This window comes from Convolutriloba macropyga, chromosome 6 (assembly GCF_964194025.1).
Source record: "Convolutriloba macropyga chromosome 6, txConMacr16.3, whole genome shotgun sequence".
In the NCBI taxonomy this organism is placed as follows: Eukaryota; Metazoa; Xenacoelomorpha; order Acoela; family Convolutidae; genus Convolutriloba; species Convolutriloba macropyga.
Genome location: NC_134473.1, coordinates 67153639 through 67177954, shown reverse-complemented (window position 1 = coordinate 67177954; position 24316 = coordinate 67153639). Strand labels below are relative to the sequence as shown.

The 24316-nt window shown below is 37.6% G+C and overlaps 1 protein-coding gene across 1 annotated transcript in view; it reads left to right on the top strand.

Annotated features, from left to right (window-relative positions):
* LOC142340540 (uncharacterized) overlaps positions 1-24316 on the top strand; it is a 34371-nt gene that overhangs the window by 5062 nt on the left and 4993 nt on the right. Inside the window, exons 3-5 of the mRNA XM_075391161.1 lie at positions 18623-18821; positions 20837-21000; positions 21806-22857. Of these exons, the coding sequence (XP_075247276.1) occupies positions 18623-18821; positions 20837-21000; positions 21806-22857 (1415 nt within the window). The remainder of the gene's footprint in view (positions 1-18622; positions 18822-20836; positions 21001-21805; positions 22858-24316) is intronic.

Sequence of the window (24316 nt, the reverse complement as noted above, 5' to 3'; positions counted from 1 at the left end):
GATAAAGACGAAACAACCAGAGAAAGTGTGGACAGACAAAGGCACCGAATTCAAGGGCGCGTTCAAAACATTCTGTGAAAACAAAAAGATTCCTTTGTATACAACCGAAAACGAAACCAAATCTGCGTTTGCGGAAAGAAATATTCGATCACTTAAAAACATTATATACAGATACTTGGAAGAAAAATGGCTTTGGAACTATATAAAGGAGCTTCCCAATTTCGTAAATATCATTAACAGTCGTGTTAACCGCGTTACAAAGTTAGCCCCAAATAAAGTATTCAAAAAACATGAACCATTTTTAATTTCGATTGCTTTGGACAACAATAAATATAAACCACGATTTGAAGAGGGGGACCTGGTACGAATAGCGAAACCAGACGATACCTTCAGAAAAGGTTATACTCAGAATTATACAGACGAAATTTTCACAGTACTAAGATTGGCTACAACAAGTCCACCTACCTACAATCTGGTTGAAGCAAACAACGTTAAAATCCTTGGGAAGTTTTACGAACCGGAATTAGTACAAGTTGATGCGTTAAACACTGAAGAGGAGCAATGATTTCTAACAGCAATGAGTTTACAATTGACTTGTTATCAAATGCATCAATGGACGTTTTTAATGGAAATACTATGGCATCATTTCGGAACCAATTATCACAACCGATACACTTACAAGGAGAATGGCAAGTAGCATTGACATCTCTATCTTTTCCATCAAACATCAACAACGTAAACTCTGGAGAAATAGTTGTTTACAAGAATTCAATGACCAATCCAAATGAGTCGAGTAATCGATCAGGACAACTCAGAAAAATTCGGACTGGTATTTACAACAGCTGGGAAGATCTAGTCTCGGAGATAGTTCGCATTGCAAAACTAAAACAGTTCGATCGAAAGTTTGACATGATAACGCAAAAGCTTGTGTTAACATTTGGGGTAACTGAAGGATTGTCGTTTCAAGACGATGAAATTCCCAGCATTCTTGGTTTCAAGGGGACCCCGGACCCTGCACACAATGGTTTTGTTCACATTGGTTACAAGACAAACTTCGAAAATGGGACCCCGAACGCTCCTAACAGACATTTTGGTATTTTCCCTGTTGATATAACACGTGGGTCACAACTTATTTTTGTGTACCTTGATATTATTGAGTATCAACATGTGGGTGACTCACGTGCACCCATTCTCAAAATCATTGAATCGGAGAGACGTCTGAGAAACGGTAGCCTCAACACAGTAGCACCTATTCAGCATAAAACTTATACAAACTTGGACTACAAGCGTTTACTTTCAAACAATATCCAGAGCATCAAACTTGAGCTGAGAAGTGAAACTGGGAAACTGATCCCTTTCACTGGAATTGGTAAAGTTGTTATAAGTCTCAAATTCCAGAGAACAAGCTAACTGATGGAAGCCTATTATAATAATCAAGCATCCAATTCAATGCCCCATTTCTCAGGACATTATAGACAAAGAGGAAGTGGCTTCGGCGCATTAGCTGCTGGCATTGGTCGTGTTGCATTACCCCTAGCCCTACGACTTCTTTGGCCAGCAGCAAAAACAATTGGAAGAGAATTGCTAGTGCGAGGTGCACCAGAGTTGTTAGAATTTGCAACAAAAAAGAAATCAGCGAAGCAAGCTCTGAAAAGTACAGTTGCAAAAACAGCGAGAAAACAAATCGGAGGAGCACTTCAACGAGGACGAAAAGCAATCTATCGAAGGAGGTCGAAGAAGAAAGCATACAAAAAGCAGTCTCTACCAAAGAAAAAGATCATTTCGCGAAAAACGAAGCCACAAAGAAGTCGATCAGATTTCTTCTCAAAAGCAAAAAAATGCGTACTAACATTGTTATTCCCACAGAGGCAACACATAGCTCATTAGACTTGTTCGAGAAACCTCCCCTTCTTGTAACATTTGATCAATCGTTCGAGCAAAAAACAGGACCTTTGTACTCGCCCACTGGATCTTCGTTAGAGTTTGAAATAGTCGGTGACAGAAATAACTTCATCGACCTACAGAAAATTTATCTGGAAATCAAATTTCGAGTTGTTCGAAATAATGGAAACGATTTACGCTTCACCACGGGAGATGCCAACAACAGTGACACGCCACATCTAGCCAATAATGTCTTACTTTCCCTTTTCGCCGATTGCATAGTGTCAGCAAACGGCATCAAAATATCTTCCGCCAATGGGCACTACGCACACAAGTTTCATAGAAACAGAATTTTCTCATGGATCGGATTCGAAAAAAACCTGGCTGAACTGTCAAGGATATGATTATGAAGCAGACCCAACAGGCGTCCCAGCCGCTACAATCACAGCTCGACAAGAAACTGTTTGAAGATCTGCTCAACTCACAATGTATGGAAAAATAGCTACCAATTTCTTTTCAGGCGAGAAGCATCTAACGAGTGGAGTAACGCTGCGAATTTCTTTCCGACGATCACAGGATGACTTTGCGATTGTGAGTGAAGACGGGGCTAAACACTATAAAATCAAAATCGATGAAGCAAATTTGTTCGTGCGAAAAATGACAGTCTCCGATATCGTGCTTGGTGCAATCGAGAAAACACTTCTCAAGACACCTGCAATGTACCGATATAATGAAGTTATTTCGAAAGCTTTTCTAGCAACAGCTGGGCAACAGAGCTGGAAGCAGGAGGATATTTTCACAAAAGAACCTATTCGTAGACTAATTGTCGCCATGTGCCGCAGCGATGCGTTCATCGGTACTAATACGCTCAATCCATTTTCATACCAGATGTTTGATTTGAATGAGATAATAATTTACCGAAATGGGTTCGCCACAGCTGGTACACCAATATCAACAACTGATAATAAACGACTATACTACAATTCGATGGCTGCACTAGCTTATGTAGAAAATGGTCACGGGATATCTCTATCTGATTTTCCTAACCATTAAATTATGGTGTTTGATCTCACCAGCACTCAAGAAGCCACGCATGATTTTATTCATCCCGAGCTAACAAACTCTTCATTATCTGTGGAACTCAAGTTCGGTGCAGCGTTGCCCCGCAACATTGAAATTTTATTTCTCGGGGAGAAATGTTCAACAGTTTATATCGATTCTTCGAGAAACGTTTCCATAAACGCTCTTCCTATAATCTAATGGATGAAGATAAAATATTCAAATTGATTCTACAATCCGGTCATTTGATGTTTAAATTCAACGGTGTTTATGCAGCTGACAATTTCCCCTTGCACATACCAACCAACTCATTTGCTATCGTTAACGCTTCACCAGCCTCTTCACCTGGATCTCATTGGATTGTGCTTGCAAAGAGATATGCCTACCCAATAACATACTTTGCCGACCCGCTGGCATTACCTCTCTATTCATATAAACACATATCAGACCGATTTCGACAAAGCACTAATGATAGCATTATAGTGGACCTCATGGAAGACAGACGTGACACAAATAAACCCCTACAAAGTGCAGACTCTCAAATGTGTGGACTTTATTGCATTTATATAGCTCATTGTGTTCTCAATGATAATTTTCCATTCATTCCCGATATCAATGAAATTCAACTGTTGTCGTTTATAAAACATATGAAGTAAACAATTATACACGCTTTCTTTTGAGTTAGGTCGATGACTCACCAACCAAAAATTCACCTTTATAAAGAACTAAATTCCCCCTCCCCTGGAAAAACAAACTAAATCGTTCAACTATGACAAAAACGTTGATGGCTTGTAAACAAATTCAAGTTCTTCAGACTTGTGTTGATGGCTTGTAAACAAATTCTTGTCTGGACCCGAGTGCGCTATGTAAACAAAAAGTAACGCTACCAGGTTGAATTGCGTCACTGTAACGCGATGGCCCCTCGACAAAAACAAATAGGAGACAGCTTGCTTGCATCCGATTGGCCAATCAACTTGTTGAAAGCGGGGTCCCCCGGACTGAAAAATTACTCATTGTTTTCTGCCTTACACTTTGCGTTCAGTTGATTCAAACTTGATACATTTTTGTCACTACTAAACTTTTTAATTAGTCGTTCCTTTAACCGTTACTCTCTTACAGCAACAATCAATTTTGTGGGATGGGGCAAGCCAAGTGCGAAGTTTGTCATAAACTACTGGCAAATAGAAGAAGCGTTCGTCGACATCGGAAAGAAGTGCATAAGATCTATCCTCAAGCAAACTCATTCGAGTGCACTGAATGTGGTTTCACCACGAGAAGCCTGTTTGAGCTAACAGGACACATGACTGTGCAGCATGCGGCGACCAGTCCACGATACTGCATATACTGTCAAAAATGTTTTCCACGTGACGCTGATTATCTTGAGCACATGAACACTTTCCACGGTCTACCAGCTTGGAGTGTAGACGTAAACAACCTACAGGACTCAGGCATCATACCAAGCGAACGCGCTTTCGGCGATACACTGAAAGTCTATGAGATTACCGTCGGGTCAAGAGACGTTGATCTATTACACGTTATGCAGCTAAAACGCCGAGAGATTGAAAACATTATCAACATTAGTGTTCAGCAACACTCACAAAAAGTTCAGTTCAACTCAGTTATCGATCTCGTCAAACCCATGAAAACCGATGATGATCTATCATCAAGCCAGCCTGATAGAATTTCGATTCATGTTGCATCAAAAATGGAACGAGTGGATTTCGGTGGTTTTGCAGATAAAACCTTCCATGCAATGGTAGAACAGATGCTCCTAGCGCTCAACAATTTTGCTTCCCATGGTAGCGGTTGGACTCTCAACCAAATTGTCAATATTGAAATCCGATTAGCAGAATTTAAACCGATAAGGGCATCGTCATATTTAGCACTTCCAGGCAAACTAGCGCGCACATGCTCTCTACTGAACATCAGAAACCGAGAAGACGAGAATTGTTTTCTGTATTGCTATACTGCCGCCTACCATTTGAAGTTTGGCCCTCGACTTCTTCCTCCTGGTGCACCGGCACGCAGGATAACCAGCCCAATAACATATGGACCAGACAACCCGCTTGCAAAACAAGCAGATGGTGTGTTTGACATGCCTATGGGCTTCCACCAGATGACTCGCTTTGAAGAGCTAAACAATGTCTGCGTCAGCGTTTTTCGGTAAGTTAAAAATCTTTCTTTTTGAGAAACTTTAAAACTAAAAAGAAGATCATGGCACAAAAGCAAATGAGGAAAAAAAAGATAAAAAACAAAGAAAAGGTTGAATATTTTAGCTACGCTGAAAACGGTCTGATACCATTCCGAGTTTCCAAAAAACAAAACTGTGAATTCAACATGGACCTTCTTCTTCTTAGCGACGGTCAAATGCATCACTACGTTTTAATCAGAAACTTGCGATCTCTTATTCATAAAGTCAAGGAACGAGTAGTTAGAACAGATAATCATATTTGTAGAAACTGTTTTCATGTTTGCACCTCAAAAGAACGATATGAAAAACATTTAGAACTTTGCTGGAAGAACAAACCAGCAATCGTGCGTATGCCAAAAAACACAACGTTTGTATACAAAAATTTCAGTCCCGTTGGTTTGCTCCAATTGTTGGCTTTTTTGACTTGGAGTCAATAATTGAACTTGTCTCAGGATGTCAAAACAACCCAACCAAATCAGAAACAAGAACAATAGAAGTACATAAACCGTGCAGCTATGCAATGTTGTTTGTTGCTCAGAACCAAACTGAACCGTTTCATTTTGAATGTTTGACAGGACCGAAGGTCATGGAACAATTTGTTCAGTCTTTGGAAACCATAGCAAAACGAGTTTACAGTGTTAAACAGCAACACAAATATTTCTCTGGCCAGCCTCTCATCGCGAAAGAAGATGCCGCCAATTCTTGGATATGTTAAGAACCATTGGAACACAATTTTAATAAGTTCTAGATCATTGTCACTTCACTGGAGAATTCCTCGGATGGGCGCATAACACTTGTAACATTAACAGGAGGTTTCTCAACTATACTCCGCTATTTGCACACAATCTCTCAAACTACGATCTTCACCATGTAATTCTTGCTCTCCAGGGTAGCAACATGAGGAATACTGTATCAATTGTTCCGAATACAGATGAGAAATATATAGCTCTGGAAATTGGTGTTCTAGTCTACAACCGTCAGGACAAGAATGGAGTGATCAAACCGGTGTATGAGTATATCAGGCTACTAGACTCATTTCGTTTCATGGCCTCGTCATTAGATTCTCTAGCACAAAACTTACCCTCTGATCAGTTCACTTTGCTAGAACATCACTTTAAGGATTGGCCAGAAAGTTCAGTGCAAATGTTGAAACGGAAGGGATTTTTCCCCTATTGTTACATTGATAATTTCACTAAACTGAAAGAGACCGCACTCCCACCACGAGAAAAGTATATGAATAGTCTCCAACAGTATCAAGTGAGCGTTACTGAAGACGAGTACAAACATGCGCTGGAAGTTTTCGAGAAGTTTCAATGTGAAACAATTGAAGATTACTATAGTTTGTATCTCAAAACTGATGTGTTTCTTCTAGCTGCAGTTATGCTCTGCTTCCGCAAGGTGTGCTACGAAACATACGGACTGGATTGCTGTCAGTACTATACCGCTTCCAATCTCTCTGGTGATGCTATGTTAAAGTTATCTAAAGCGCCTTTGAGACTCCTAAAAGAGAGAGAACAATTGGATATGGTAGAAGGATTGATCCGTGGTGGCGTAAGCTCAATTTACAATAAGCGGCTGGCGGTTGCGAACAACAAATATCTACCAAATTTCAACCCCAAAGCACCCTCAACCTTCATAGTGATGATTGATGCAAACAATTTGTATGGGGGCATAATGGAAAAGTTTCCCTTGCCATTGAACAATTTTGAGTACACTGACGGAAACTGGGATCCCGAAATTCAAGAAGCGTTCATCCAAAGCGTGTTGGAGACACCTGACGATAGCGATATTGGCTACGTATTAGAAGTGGATTTGTCGTACCCAGATGAACTTCATGATCTTCATTCAGATTTTCCCTTGGCCCCAACAAAACAGAAAGTTGACGCATGCTGGTTGGGTGACTATCAGGAAGAGCTTTTGAATGATATGCAGATGAATGCGCCGCCTTCGAGTAACAAATTGATCCAGACCTTGTTCCCCAAAAAGAACTACATTTTGCACTTTCAAACATTGAAGCTCTACGTACAGTTGGGGTTGAAAGTTGAAAAACTACATCGATCACTCGCTTTTAACCAGTCGAAATGGCTAGCGCCTTATGTAAAGCTGAACACTCAGAAGCGAAAGCAAGCCAAGAACAAGTTCGAGGAGAACTTCTATAAATTAATGGTGAACAGCGCATTTGGGAAAACGTGTGAGGGGAAACGCAATCGCATAAAAGTAAAACTGGCTCGAAGTGAAGAAGAGACACTGAAATGGACCAGCGCTCCACAGATGAAGTCGTTCAAAATCATTGGTGAGAACTTGGCAACGATAAGCTTGAATCAGACTGAAATAGAGTGGGACAAACCAACTATCGTAGGTGCTTGCATCTTAGATCTTTCGAAGAAATTCATGTACGACTTCCACTACAATACAATGAAGAAACACTTCAAATGTAAACTACTGTACTCGGACACGGACTCGTTTGTTTATGAAATTTTTTCAAACGACTTTTTCGCAGACTTGAAGCGGAAGACCACAGTGAAGGACCTTTTCGATTTCTCAAACTTTCCAACTAATCACGAGATGTACGATCAAAGCAACGCAAGGGTGACACTAAAATTTAAAGATGAGATGGGAGGCAAGATGATTTCTGAGTTTGTGGGGTTGAAGCCAAAGCTGTATTCAATCAAACTGGCAGATGGTTAGTCAACTTTTTTTTCAAAACCTGAAAAAAGCCAAGAAAACAACAAAAAGCAGAATGAGTAAAGATAAACCGGATAAAAAGTAAGAAAAACACCTAGGATTAGATTTCCAAGACAAAACGAGAGAAAAAAGTGAAAAACAAAAACTAGAATGCACGAACTTCTATTTTAGGTCTTGCAAAGCAGTCGGCGAAAGGTGTGACTCAAGACGCCAGGCGCATGATGACACATGATTTATACAAACAGGTTCTCACAGGAGGAGAAACTGTTCGACTTATCAACACCAGAATTGCGTCGAGCAAACACCAACTAATGACAGTTGTGTGCAACAAGAAGTCACTCTCGGGATACGATGACAAGCGGTATTTTTTAAACGACAAGATCACAACTCTACCATTTGGCCACCACGCTCTGCGCGAGGAAATGTTCATGCGTAACGTAGTACAGGATCCAGATTGGGGTTCGAGTGACGAGGAAGAAACTGTTGTACACGTTGCCGAGTCCTTAACGCCAGAAAGTCAACTACCAACTCAATACACAGGTCCCCAAATGTCAGCAGAAGTCTGGTCTCCGCCGGATCCCGGTCTCAATCAGCGTGTTTACAGTGACGATGAGCTTGAAGCGGACATTGCAGATTTTGCAAATCTGACTCAACAAGTGATTGAGGACGAAATTGAAAGATGTTCCTTTATAGACGATCAGGCTGCTGAATCAGGTTCGTCGCCTAGTCTTCTAGACCCAAGACCAGTATCCCCCATTCATGTTTCTACTAACTCTTCAACAGAAGAGCAACCCATCAACCATCCCGGACCCTCAAAAAGTATGAAAAAGTGCGCAAAACGAACGCTGGAGCTGATATCAGACAAAGAATCTATCAATGAAGATAGAATAAAGAAATGGAGAGTAGTACAAATTGACTCTGATAGTGACGACAATTAAATTCTGTGAAATAACTCTGCTTTAGTTTTTGTCACTTATGTTTTGTTTTTCCCGTTTGAATAAAAAGTCTTTTCAACTCGAGTTACAGAAAAATTGTACTGCATAAGTCTTTTAAAGGTCCCGCATAGGCAGTTTCAGTTTATATCTAAGTCATTTTCATCCTCAGTACCTTCAATCCGTAGTATAAGTCTTTTAAAAGCTTCCATGTAAGCAGTTGATCAATTTATATCTTAGTCATTTTTATCCTCAGTACCTTCAATCCATTGTATAAGTCTTTTAAAAGCTCCCATATAAGCAGTTGATCAATTTATATCTAAGTCATTTTTATCCCCAGTACCTTCAATCCATTGTATAAGTCTTTTAAAAGCTCCCATACTAGTAGCTGATCAATTAATAACCTAAGTTTTTTTGTCCTCAGTACCTTCAATCCATAGTATAAGTCTTTTAAAAGCTCCCATATAAGCAGTTGATCAATCGTTAACTAAGTCATTTTTATCTTCACTACCTTCAATCCATAGTATAAGTCTTTTAAAAGCTCCCATTCTAGTAGCTGATCAATTGTTAACTAAGTCATTTTCATCCTCACTACCTTCAATCCATAGTATAAGTCTTTTAAAAGCTACCATATAAGCAGTTGATCAATTGTTAACTAAGTCATTTTTATCCTCACTACCTTCAATCCATAGTATGTCTTTTAAAAGCTCCCATATAAGCAGTTGATCAATTTATATCTAAGTCATTTTTATCCTCTACCTTCAATCCATTGTATAAGTCTTTTAAAAGCTTCCATATAAGCAGTTGATCAATTTATATCTAAGTCATTTTTATCCTCAGTACCTTCAATCCATTGTATAAGTCTTTTAAAAGCTCCCATACTAGTAGCTGATCAATTAATAACTAAGTCATTTTTATCCTCACTACCTTCAGTCCATAGTATAAGTCTTTTAAAAGCTCCCATATAAGCAGTTGATCAATTTATATCAAAGTCATTTTTATCCTCAGTACCTTCAATCCATTGTATAAGTCTTTTAAAAGCTCCCATATAAGCAGTTGATCAATTTATATCTAAGTCATTTTTATCCTCAGTACCTTCAATCCATTGTATAAGTCTTTTAAAAGCTCCCATATAAGCAGTTGATCAATTTACATCTAAGTCATTTTTATCCTCACTACCTTCAATCCATTGTATAAGTCTTTTAAAAGCTCCCATATAAGCAGTTGATCAATTTATATCTAAGTCATTTTTATCCTCAGTACCTTCAATCCATTGTATAAGTCTTTTAAAAGCTCCCATATAAGCAGTTGATCAATTTATATCTAAGTCATTTTTATCCTCACTACCTTCAATCCATAGTATATGTTTTTTAAAAGCTCGCATATAAGCAGTTGATCAATTTACATCTAAGTCATTTTTATCCTCAGTACCCTCAATCCATAGTATAAGTCTTTTAAAAGCTCCCATATAAGCAGTTGATCAATTTATATCTAAGTCTTTTTTGTCCTCAGTACCTTCAATCCATAGTATAAGTCTTTTAAAAGTTCCCATATAAGCAGTTGATCAATTTATATCTAAGTCATTTTTATCCTCAGTACTTTCAATCCATTGTATAAGTCTTTTAAAAGCTCCCATACTAGTAGCTGATCAATTAATAACTAAGTTTTTTTTGTCCTCAGTACCTTCAATCCATAGTATATGTTTTTTAAAAGCTCGCATATAAGCAGTTGATCAATTTATATCTAAGTCATTTTTATCCTCAGTACCCTCAATCCATAGTATAAGTCTTTTAAAAGCTCCCATATAAGCAGTTGATCAATTTATATCTAAGTCTTTTTTGTCCTCAGTACCTTCAATCCATAGTATAAGTCTTTTAAAAGTTCCCATATAAGCACTTGATCAATTTATATCTAAGTCATTTTTGTCCTCAGTACCTTCAATCAATAGTATAAGTCTTTTAAAAGCTCCCATATAAGCAGTTGATCAGTTGTTAACTAAGTCATTTTTATCCTCACTACCTTCAATCCATAGTATAAATCTTTTAAAAGCTCCCATATAAGCAGTTGATCAATTTATATCTAAGTCTTTTTTGTCCTCAGTACCTTCAATCCATAGTATAAGTCTTTTAAAAGCTCCCATATAAGCAGTTGATCAATTTATATCTAAGTCATTTTTATCCTCAGTACCTTCAATCCATTGTATAAGTCTTTCAAAAGCTTCCATATAAGCAGTTGATCAATTTTAATCTAAGTCATTTTTATCCTCAGTACCTTCAATCCATTGTATAAGTCTTTTAAAAGCTCCCATACTAGTAGCTGATCAATTAATAACTAAGTCATTTTTATCCTCACTACCTTCAATCCATAGTATATGTTTTTAAAAGCTCGCATATAAGCAGTTGATCAATTTATATCTAAGTCATTTTTATCCTCAGTACCCTCAATCCATAGTATAAGTCTTTTAAAAGCTTCCATATGAGCAGTTGATCAATTTATATCTAAGTCTTTTTTGTCCTCAGTATCTTCAATCCATAGTATAAGTCTTTTAAAAGTTCCCATATAAGCAGTTGATCAATTATTAACTAAGTCATTTTTGTCCTCAGTACCTTCAATCCATAGTATAAGTCTTTTAAAAGCTCCCATATAAGCAGTTGATCAATTTATATCTAAGACATTTTTATCCTCAGTGCCCTCAATCCATAGTATAAGCGTTTAAAAAGCTTCCGCGCTATCAGATGGAATTGAGAAAAGTGGCTGATGTTTATTGCCAAACAACAATTCCTCTTTGTCTCGAAAAAATTAGGAACATGTTCATAGTTACCTCCGTAGATCATCTGTGTCGATTGTAGCAATCTGTCATAATCTACCCTACAACTGGTCTAAGTGTCTAAGTGAACTCAGTGAGTGTTTGTGAATGGTGGTGCGTGTTAAAAGTTGGTGAACTGGTGCCGTCTAATTTTCGCAATGGGGTTTCTCTAAACCAGCAAGGTCCGCTTCTCAATCATTGGGGTTGCCAAAGTTAAGAAGGCAAGGAGTTTACTGGTGTCAAGCGAGTACAGTTCCTGCTACTCTTCAGACTGTTTATCTCAAGACTTTGTACTCCAGACAAGATATTAAAATTAATTCTTAATATATATAGAATTTATCAACAAACAAAATATAAAGATGAGCAACATCAGAAATTGGTGATGAATTAAAATGCCATGAGACAAAGAGGAGAGTTTTGAAATAAAAAACCCAAAAAAACTAGTCAAAAAGATGTAAAACTTAAAAGGACTAACTGAATTATTCCTTTTTTGCAGTCCGTTTCCAACTTGCTCTCCTCGTTGCTCTCCGCTTTGCACTCCCTTTTGCTGTCCACACTACTTTGTTCGGCCACAAAAATGTCACCAATACCCTTAATATGTACAAGTTAAAACCCGCTTGGGTAACCAGCAGATATTTTAGGATCCAATATACAAGTTATTTTTCATCATTATCCTTGATATGTACAAGTTAAAACTCGCTTAGGTAACAAGCGGATAGCTTAGGATCCAATAAACAAGTTATTTTTCACCAATACCCTTGATATGTACAAGTTAAAACTCGCTTAGGTATCCACTAAGTAGCTTAGGATCCAATACACAAGTTATTTTTCACCATTTCTCTTGATATGTACAAGTTAAAACTCGCTTAGGTATCCACTAGGTAGCTTAGGATCCAATACACAAGTTATTTTTCACCATTTCTCTTGATATGTACAAGTTAAAACTCGCTTAGGTATCCACTAGGTAGCTTAGGATCCAATACACAAGTTATTTTTCACCAATACTCTTGATATGTACAAGTTAAAACTCGCTTAGGTATCCACTAGGTAGCTTAGGATCCAATACACAAGTTATTTTTCACCAATACCATTGATATGTACAAGTTAAAACTGGCTTAGGTATCCACTAGGTATCTTAGGATCCAATACACTAGTTATTTTTTACCAATACCCTTGATATGTATAAGTTAAAATTCGCTTAGGTAACCAGCAGGCAGCTTAGGATCCAATACTCAAGTTATTTTTCACCAATACCCTTGATATGTAAAAATTAGAACTCGGTTAGGTACCGATTGGGTACCTTAAGTATCATTACACAAGTTCTTTCTAGTTATTATCTCTTAATATTCAAAGTCAGAACTCAATTAGGTTTTGCTTGTATAGATTAGGTATCATTACACAAGTTGTTCTCCATTATTACCGCTAACTAATAAAGTCAAAACTCGATTAGGTACCGCTTGGGTAGCTTAGATAGCAATACTCAAGTTCTTCTTGCTTATTACATCTTAATAATAAAAGTTAAAACTCAATTAGGTACCACTTGGGTAGCTTAGTTATCGATATAAATTCTTTTTCTCCAAACCGATTATTTTTTAGAAGTCAAAACTCGGCCAGGTATCACGCAAGATTTTTGATTTACTTGAAAAAAACTGGTCACATTTAAGCAAAACCTTTCATTGTCTAAATGAAATTTATCACTGTCTCAAGGATTAGTAACGATGGTTAAAGTTTATTCACTTCAGTCTATTTTATAGCCATATCACATAAAGCAAGTCTGAGTTTATTTATCAACAGTGGAAGTAGTCTTTTGAATATTTTTAGCACGAGTTCGAAAAAAAGATCACGCTCGCTCGTTGAAAGAAACAAGACAAGTCACGATCGTTCCATAGCATGGTGAGCAGTTTCAGATTTGATTTTTTTGGCTCTGATTCTTGAGAACAGTTCGTGCTTTCACCGCAGCTTTTCTTTCAAAAATCAACTCCTCTTTGATCCATTTCAAATTCAAGATCTCATTTCTTGATGAAAGCAGTCTTTGTATTTTCAAATCTGCAGCACTGTAATATTTTCGAGCATCCTCTCGAACTTTTTTGTTCTCCCGGTCTACTTTCTGCTTAAGTTTCTCCGCTTTTGCCAGTTTCAGAGCTCCCGCATTGTAATAAATTCGTGCCTGGTTGTAAATTTTTTCGTAGTACTCACACTGTGGGCACGTAGATTCCAGCTGTACTTTTTTCGCACCCACGGATCGAACGGTTAGATTAGAATCAATTGCAAACGTCATATCGGATGCAATTGCCAAGTTTTCTTTGTCATCGTTTATCTCATCCGTTGTTCGTGACTCTAGTTCAACGTATCGAGTGTTTGAGGAGTTCTCAGAAACTAGCTGTTGAGTTGTCGATAGCATGGCCATTGTTCTATTATTTTGGTTACAAACTTGATAAAGTTCCGGTTGAACCTCGTACAATTCGGTCTCACTTTCGTTTCCATTCGACAAACTCATATTGTTAAGGCTCGGAGAATTCACACAATGTTCTGGTGAAGACGTTAGATCAACGAGCTCTATATCCATCCTATCATCGTACTCTAGATCGTTCACACTACAGCGATCCATTTTTTGAAACAAAATGTCATCAGTGTCCAATATACGGTTCGATGGGCTAAACATGTAATACATGATATAACTTCATTTTCGCTGATGTGCCGATTAAGTAATTCCAGGAAAACAAATTAAATTAGAAACTCTGACACAAATCACGATCCTTTAGATAAGTCAGAACCCAGCTGGAAACAACCTAGCTCTAAAAAAACTAGAAAAAAAATGCAGCTGGTATTTCTGGGTATTGAACCTCAATTGTATTGTTTGAAAATAATAAAGCGATTTGAAAAGGTCTCACCAGTACGAAACAAATCTAAGTAAATCAAATCTGTTTCCTTTCTACGCAGAATCGCCATCTTCTTCTGTACTGTGACGAAAGAGAAAAAAAGGAAAACAAAATGGAAAAGTGAACGGTTCGTACTTACATGTTCTTGCCTTTTCCGGTTCCGTATTTGAATTCTGAACAGTGCGCTTAATCCCTCTGATTTCGTTGCAAAGTAGAATCAATCTGACAAATCGCTTGATAAACAAAATTAATTTTTGAATCAGTCATAAGTTTGGGTAAAGCATCATACGCCTAGTTGTCTAGACACCCCCAAATAAAACCCCTCTTGCCCGGGTGATAAAAATATCAGGAGCTGTTGAGTTACTTCAGGTTTGACTCACTAACTAGAAAGGGGGAAACAAAGGATAATTGAGGAAAAGAGAAAACTGTTCACTCGAGCACATTTGAGCTTTTATTTTGTTCCCTCGAATAGACAAAAGGTAGCATAACACAGACAGCTAACTGAATATATTTTTTCTTCACGAGCGACAGCTTTAAATTTAACTACATGAATACAATAACTATATACTACATTGTAGTTGTAAGTGTTTGTAAACAAAACAGTGTAGACTAATAAATGAACTGAATTGTTCACATCAATAGTTGAATATTATTTAGACGAATATCAATTAGACGAATCACAAATTTAATACCAATCGGACAATATGATAAAAGGGGAATTAACGGGGAATTTAGGAATTTAAACGTACATGGAAACCTGTTTTGAAAAGTAAAATCTGGGTTAGGATTATAGAGGGGGTCGTTTTTTTACAGTACGTGACCCCCCCCCCCCCCCCCCCCCCCTAGTACTACTACTAGTCATTTACTTATACTACTGACATAATTGGACACAAAAAATAATATGGACAATGGATTGATCGAAAAACAACGCACCGAATTAGTAACCCTGAAATGGAGTGAAAGTATTTGAATAATTGCAGCATAAATGCATAGGTATGGGATGGTACATGATGCCACTCGTCACTTTTTCAGGACAAGTAGCGTCACTCTCTTTTACCAGGAGAGATGTAGAATATTAATCATTTTAAGAGATACATGAGATTATACGCGACTGTACGACTGTATCCTACCTAATGTTAAAATATCATACAATTATGTTCATTGCCAAAATAATCATTTACAATAGTAGATTTTGAATTTCTCTCGAACGAAGTTAAGTAATTATTTTAAACGTATGTTTTTATGCAAAAATTTTGGTTAACCGTTTTGTAGAGCATTCTCGAGTTTCACGTGACCTAAATAGATTTTTGCGTGACCTAAATTGCTCTTATTCAAAAATTAAATCTCTTGCTTAAGTAAAGGCTATTGAAAAATAATTATCACAAGTTCTTGATAGCCGAGTGGTTAATGCGGTGATTTGTAAGAGAGCCGAAGTGAAAAGAGCCGATTGAAAGAGAGCCGAAAATTCATTTAAATTAATATTCGATAAATTACGATAAGTTTTGCAGCCAATTAAATTGTCTTCTGAAATGAAACTACCAAATTCTCAACCAATCATAACCGAGTATTTGAGAATGAAATTTTAATATTTTTCAGTAAAAGAAACTGATAGTGAATTAATGAATAATTATCTTGAAATTATCGCAGGCCATGGCCGTGCCTCAGCGGCTTATGGGACTTGATATGAAACTATCACAACCAAACACGAGATCAATTAACCCACTAAAGTATTTTTCTTGGTAATCAACTACCAATTTAGAGTAATTAAAGGCAACTTTTTGTTTTCGGCTCTTTTTAAATCAAGTCAGGTTTCGGCGCTTTCTAACGTCGGCTCTTTATAACGTCGGCTCTCTGCACGTATCCGGTTAATGCTTCAGACTGCGCCGGAGTTTTCGGGTTTCGATCTACTTCGAGCTCTAAATTTGTGCACTCTTGTAAAATTTATCTAGGGTACAGCCCCCACCTGAATTAAATTGTCCCGCTTGTTGTATGAGAGCAATTTGTCCGACGTTAGTCGGTTTATGTGTATTTGATAGAGATTAATGGAGAATGCTCCGATCGGTTACGCTTAATTGACCTAATAGAGAATAAAGCGAAACAATTACGTTAACTGTGAGATCATTTGCACCTAAAAACTTGAAGTGAAAAAAGAAAGATCAGTGTTCGAAAGGCCATAAAAATGACATACATAATGCTGCAATTTTTGACGGAAGTTTGTAGAAGCATTAGTCTTGTTGTTTTCAATGCAGTTTTTTTTCAAGTCTTGTGACCGTTTGTCTCAAGAACTGGAAAAACTGGTAAAACCTGAGGGCATTAAGTCTCTCCGATGTTCTCTAAGAGCTTTACTGTTCTCTAAGTTTGCTATACAGCGAAACTGGTGGCGAGATTTAAGTTCATTGTGTGAAGAGCATTTCCATTGTATGAAGGGGTAGTCGTTGCTTATCTTTGTATCTGATTTCCCGTGTTATTTGACCCGTCCGCTCAACTAGGATCTGCCTCATCAGAATCAAGGAATTTTGGTCAGTTTTTGTTGTTCCCAATTTAGTTTTGAAGCGATTTAATAAACCACATTTAATGGTACCGATTTGTTGCAAACTCGATCTCCAGATGACTTGAATTTTTTTTATGGGAGCTTGATTTAGATTAATTCAAATACTCTTTGGCTGGAGTAATTTGCTGTGAATTTTTTTCGAATGGACATCCGTCAACTAGTGCAAACAATGGTGCCTGCAAAATTGATGCCTCAGCATGCTATTTAACACTTAAATTATGTATTTGCGTTTTTGTAAGTTCGTTTGCGATCCGTTAGCTAATGAGTTGTGGAGTGGTGCATAAGTTGAAGGTTTATCGAAGATAATTTTTAAGGTATTTTTGTTCATTACGAATACATGATATTGAGCATATTTCACTATGTAACTAGAGATGGGTGATAATAGGAATTCAAGATGCAAGATTAGCCGCCGCAAATGTTTACTAAAAGTTTGTTAAACATTTACGTAGTAGGGATATGAGACAATTGCATTGCGAACTAACGAAGTTTGATGCAATTATTGTAAACGTGCGTGTCTTTTTATGCACAATTTTTGCTTGACCGTTTTCGCTCTTTTGTTCTAGAACGTTCTCTGACTCTTGAGTAACTTTTTCATGCTTGAGTTCTCCATCTATAAGTGATACCTGAAGTAAAATTTATTGCTGATATGAAAGCGATGATGATTCAAGCTTAATTGTTTGTACACCTGCGGGGTCGTAGTTGTTTTGCACCCATAAAACGTTTTTAAGCTACTCGCCCTCTTAAATTGAATTGCCCCGCATGTCGATCGAGAGCAGTTCATCCGACGTTAGTCTGTTTATGTTTGTTCATTTTTTAACACAAGGGCTGGGTTGGGTGAACTATGCTAAACTGGGATGCAATTTGTTTTTCTAGTGATAAGTTCTGAGATTGAATATCCGCGTTTTTTTCATAGTAGTAAACAGGATCGAAGTTCCAAATTAGAACGTATTAAGTTCAGTACCTCTGATGTTTAACTTTTTTTAGGGCAGAACGAAGCAAACAATCTAGAGCAGTTCGCAAGTTACTGCTTAGTTGTTAATTTACTGTATAAATTTTTTTTTAAAATATCAAGCTTAGAAACTCCGTTACAATAGGATAATTCTCAAAAGGCATTCTATTTTTACTATGCAGACATTTAGAGATTGCATTTCTGAATTTTTTGGATGCTTTTCGAGCTTATTTCTTTGAACATAGTAACCGCGTGTAATCAGGAGTCATCTAGCATTTGCTCACATTACCCTAAATATGCCATATGGGCTAAAATGAGAAAGACGCTCTTTTTAGTCTCTTCCTGTTAGAAGGTTGAGAGAGAGCAACCTAGTGTAAATTGTGCACAAGATAAGCTTGATACGAAGCTCTATTTGCTCAACGTATACTTGGCTAGAGAAATGAAGCCTTGAGGAAAAAGAAAGAACGTGAGAACGGGTTATAAGAGGTGCCCACGTTCGAGAGTTTAAGACCAGTTGGTGTAATTGTTAGCACACTAGTCTTGCAAGTAAAAGATGTTTGTTCGAATACACTATAGTCCATTTTCACATTAAGTTCCTACTTAGACCCCCTAATACTTACGTTGAACCTGACTTTTTGTTGCTTATATTTAAATGAACCCTCCGTTTGTAATTTGAGTTTGTAATTCAGGGCTTGACAGAAGAACAGATCCGTGTAGTAGCTAGACAGACTTGTTTGGCACTTGAGTACCTTCATAGGATGATGGTGGTCCACAGAGACATTAAGGCAGCCAATATCCTCCTGACCTCTGATGGAACTGTGAGATTGGCTGATTTTGGAGTCTCGGCCATGAATAAGACATTCGAGCAGAAACGGCACACGTTTATTGGTAAGGTGATTTTTGTTTGCAAATGATTTGACACAAGTTTTTCTAGTCGATATCTGGTGCGCTGTTTTTTTTGAGATTTCACACATTTTTCGATGACTTTGATCTTTCAAAACGGGATAAACAGGTTTCATTAGAGGCCCAAAGTGGGCTTTAATAGTCCTGTAAGTGCTTAGAGTGGTGCAGCTGCTGGGCTGGCCTTAATTTAAGGTTAAAAGGTCATTTTTAGTTTTTGAGCTTTTAAAATGGTGCAATTTTTCATGTTTTTTGTGATTTTTTAGAGTTTGTTTGATTAGTCTTAGGTTGAAGTTTTTAAAAGTTGATGAAGGTCTTTTGCGAGACAAAATTACTTGCTTTGACCTTTTTGTGAGCTAATGTTTTGGTACTACAAACACGCAAAATGATACTAATTTTTGCAATTTTCAAGTTTTGTTTGAAAATCTTTGTCTTTTGACTTTTTCCAGCCTCAGGGGCCCTGGAATCTCCTTTATGTTTTGATAATAGGCACTGCATAGTTTACTAACTGTGGAATGGTTTCCAACATTTTAATGTCTCGACTTTTAGCATTTTTTTCATGAAATCTGATCTTTTTTTCAAATTTTCCTAAAATTTTAATTTTTGATTTTTATCTTGCTTTAAGGGCCAGACAACCTATTCCACAGTCTGATAAAAGTTACTGCATGGTTGTTAGTGTCAATGGAATTGTTTCCAACAAATTAACATTTCGATTTTTTTTAAAGCATTTCTTTTTTTTCATTTTTTCTTGCCTCAGTAGCCAGGTTGCAGAAGAGACACAGAAATCCTAGAGACACAGAAGTGGTTCTGAAGATTTTAATATCAGAATTTTCAGCAACATTTCATTAAAATCTGCAATTGATTTTAATTTTTTGAATTTTTCTTTCATTTTCTGAGTTAATCGATCTTCAAGGGCCAATGATTTTTTTCAGTTCTAGCAGAGATAATACTGGACCAATGTCAGAGACAGAAATTTGTTTTGAACGTTTTTTTTTGAAAAAGGTATATTTAAAAGGATCAAATTTTGCCTTCGGGGTAAAAGCTTTGAGTTTTAGCAGTGAGTATATTTTTGTTTGTTTGTTCTATTATTTTAGTCTCTCAACTTTTCAAGATGATTTTGTTTGTGTTTTCGCTGGCATTGTTCAATTGATCTGCTGGTCAGGTAGAGTACTTCTAAGTTTTTCATTCAATTCTTTGGATTGTATTTCAGCCTATGTTCTGCTATGTTTTTTAATTCGTCGTCTCCATCGATGATTCTTGCGGCCATTGACGTTTTCAATTTCCGTGACTACTACTGTTTTGGAGTGAAAATTTGTGTGCATGACGTCATTTTTTCGGCATTTAGGTCAATTGCTTGACTTATTTCACTCAAAATAACTCACTTATTGAACTTTAATTTTTATGAACATTTACTGATTAAAGATCAAGTGTGCATCTAAGTAGTGCCAAACGTATAAGCCCTAATTCTTGAGAATTAGAGTCTTGAGTTTTTGATTTTGATTATTAATTTTGAGAAAGCTCTATTGGAGTTTTTTCCTTATAGAGTGTATATGTCTCATAAATGACAGTCCGCATCTAACCAAAAAAGTCTAGTGGTCTATCAAAGGTTTGGTGGTCAATCTATCTATCTTATTTCTGTAGTTGTTTCAATTCCATGGAAGGCCACAAGCGTTTGTCGCGGCTTTTTTCCGGCAATCTGCCGGCTATGTTCGATGATTTTGAGATGATGGCTAACTCATCTGTTTAATAACCTCCGCACAATGAAGAGGTCGAATTTTTTAATAGTGCTGAAGATATTACTTATTATCTCGCGGTTTTTTTCTCGCTAAAATGAGTTCGGAACTTAACTGCTCCCTTTGATAGATATAGCTATCTGACTTGATACATTACGCCTTATAATGGTTTTTTATTAGTTTAAATATTGGCCCTAGCTCGTAAGGCTGCACAAATCCTGATCAATTTCAAAACGCGAATTTGTTCATCATTCAAGTGTATTGATACAGGCACTCCATACTGGACAGCTCCAGAGGTATTTGAGTGTGCAGACTTTCCTCAGAATGACTACGACTACAAGGCAGATGTTTGGTCATTCGGAATTACTCTCATTGAGTTAGCTGAGATTGAGCCTCCCCACCACACCACCAGACCCGAACGTCTCTTCCCAAAGTTAAGTCGACATTTTTGACCAACTGGCCCAGCGTGCTTTCAAAATTAAAGCTGATCGCAGACTCTTCCAAGTTCCGAATTCAAAGAGGTTGTAAGAACTGTATGCCCTGTCTGTTTTTGAATGAAGCACGAAAGTTTGATAATCTTGATATATGTGATCTTCGATGAAAGTTAGCACTCACAATGTAAAGACGGTTGGTTAGTGTAAAGGGGTAAAAAGCGAGGGTGGTTGATATTACAGGTATTTTGGTCATGAGGTCTCAAATCAGACTGAATATGAGACTTTGAATTAAAAAGTATGATCTATTCAGTTCATCCACCAACTTTTCAGCGATCTTTTCCGTTTGTGCCTCTCTATTCTGTTATGCACCACCCAGTTATAGAGCACGTGACATTATGTAAATCATTTTAAAAATATGGCCCGTGCGTTTGAGGGTGCAAATAATATCTACCCACTTAGCGGGGGGGGGGGGGCACAAATGGAAAAGATCCCTTTTCAGCTGTCGAACTTTTCTCCTCACGAGACCACATTAGGAAAGCTGTGAAAATGGCGGAAACATTTTGTGGTTGGGCTAACTCTTTTAATTTCTATTCTAATTTCTTTCATAGTTTGCAAACTCCAAAACCATCTTCTTAACTATATTTTCAAATTGTGAATGATTGTTACAATTTTTGTGTAAATGTAATGAAGAGCCTGAAATCCATATCAATAGCAAATCTATTATTAGCTTTCCACCTAATCGGGTTTGATATTGTCAAATATATGTTTGGTGAACTATTTTTTTGTAATCTCCTTTTCGTTTCAGGTTGTCAAGGGCCCGCCCCCCAAACTGAGTCCGGCCTCGGGTGTCATTTGGAACGCAAACTTCCACGATATCTTAACAAAGTGCCTTCAAAAAGATCCCAACAGTCGAAGCACAGCTTCGGATCTCCTTACACACCCTTTCATTGCCAATGCTACTAATCAGAAACCGTTGCTGGAACTACTTGCCGAGCTGAAAGCTGAAATTATTGACGAAGTCATGGACGACAACAGCTCTGAAGGTCAACAAGAAGAACGCGACTTGTCTGGACTGAGCGAAAGTCAATCATCACACGCCCTCTCCAAGATGGGTCCCTCGTTCGACGAAGCTCCGGAACAGATTCTTATCAAGATGCCAGAAAATGAGAACCAAATTCTTCATCCCTCATCAAATATCGAAAGCGAAGCAAATACCGGCAAAGCTGAAGAAACATCAGATGTTAACGGTGTTGTATCCGACGAGCTGACGACTCCAGAAAGCGAAATTGTGGTACCAGAAGATGAAGAAAAGCGATCAGAGATCCAAGATTTCAGTCCAGAATCCGAAAAGTCACCAGTATTGGAACCAGCAAATGCTGAAGATCAGTTTTTACCCGAAGATCTACCTTCGCCTATATTACCAGATCATGTTACAGACAATCGCGCAGGGATATATAATGAGAACAACAATGACATAGAACCAGTGAAATCTATAGACATGGACATTGTTGAAAACCAACACAGGACTGAACTTGAAGCTGTCACAATAGAAGTCCACAAACCCGAATCGAGAACTAATTCCGACTTGTCTACCAATGAACAAGATAAAATGTTTGAGAACGGGACAGCTTTGAAGGTCGACAAAGCTGAAATGGAGCACAAAGAAAGTGTTCAAACTCGGGCGGCTACACTGAAAATGGAGTTAAGTTCGGAGTTAAACGGAGATTTAAAGCCGCCGGCTGCAACGAAAGTTATGAGATTGAAAGGCGGAGATGATGAGGTAACTGAGGCTCCCAAAGCTAAATTGTCATCGAAGGATGCGAACGGAGAAGACGAAAAACAGCGAAAACTTAGCAGGTTAGTACTTGCTATGCAAAGAAAGCATATATTGATTGACATAAATAAACAGGATTATTACACTTCTAGTTCTTTCAAAGGTGTAATTATTTAGCTCCTCGTGGTCTTTTTAGGCGTTCATTTTGCCTAAGTAGATTGACTTCTTATCAAGTTTTTCTCTGCATGGGTCGCTTTACGTTCTGTGTGATCTCGATTCCTTTTGTTAAGAACCTGAGGGAGGTAAACTGGCTTTTTAATTGCCCTCGAAGTTTGTGGCAATTATATTAATCCTGTGATCTTTTTTGTTTTCGATTGACCGACTTTTTGTCTGACCCATTTGACTGTCGTCTTCAAAAAGAGGGATAAACAGGTAACGCCCGGAGACCATTAAGGGCTCATAGAGCCTTACGGCTTACCAGTTAGTAAGAATGCACTTCAATGAAAGCGTCTCGGACACATAAATTCATGGTGTGAAGTGTTGTTCTTTGAGTTAGACCCCCCGTTCAACCCCCTCCCCCCCACCCCCACTTACAACCCTCCCCCACAATTAAGCTAAAGCTAGCCTCACAAAACCGTAGCGAGCTGCTGACGAAGACAACCGCTCGACAGTGTTTGAAAGCAATTCACCCGACGTTAGTGGGTTATGTTTTTACTATTCGAAGAGGAGCATTGGTATATTTTTTTTTAGCTGAAACAAGTTTGTTCATGACTTGAATTTTGACTTCTTTCTTTTCGAAACTTTACACATGTTTCTGAAAATTGACTTCTGTTTTTGGATCTTGGACTCTAACACTAGCTTTATTCGTAATATATAGTGTTCAGGAACTACTGGTAATATTCAAGATGACAGGTCATTTTGAGAATTTTCGATCCCATGAAAGTCCCACTTACCTATCTAAGCTACAGACCAACCCCCTACCTATCGACCCCCCTATTAATTAAGTTTGATGATCTCATCAGAAACTTTTTTTGCATTTGGTTTTAACAATCCAGACTAGTTGAACTTGATTACTTGTTTTGTTGCCTCGATTGATAATCAAATAAGCTGCGCTACAGAAAAAAAATGTTTTTGCCAGTTAGATGCTATTAATCTTAAAGTTGATACGTTTTTATAGAGACAGAATTGTAAATTTTTTAAAGAAAAATAGTCTTTTCAGTTGATGAGATTGAAGGCATCGACTACTAATATCCAGAACAATATTCGTTTTTTCAATTCAGGTAGGGATTGCTCTAATGCTATCTGTTCACAAAATTGTAAGATAAACGCAAAGAACAAACTAAAATCGATCCAGTGACTTCTGTGGCGAATTAAAAATCGTTAATTTCCCAGTTTTCAAACGGAGGGATTTGGAGATTTAATGACTTCCGGAAATGAAATTCAGAAAAAATTTGAAGGTAGTTAATACAAGGAGACTCGGTAAGGTGCTTACGCACATAATGTTCCGACCCCGTTCATGCACATTCTTGACTTAATTGGCTA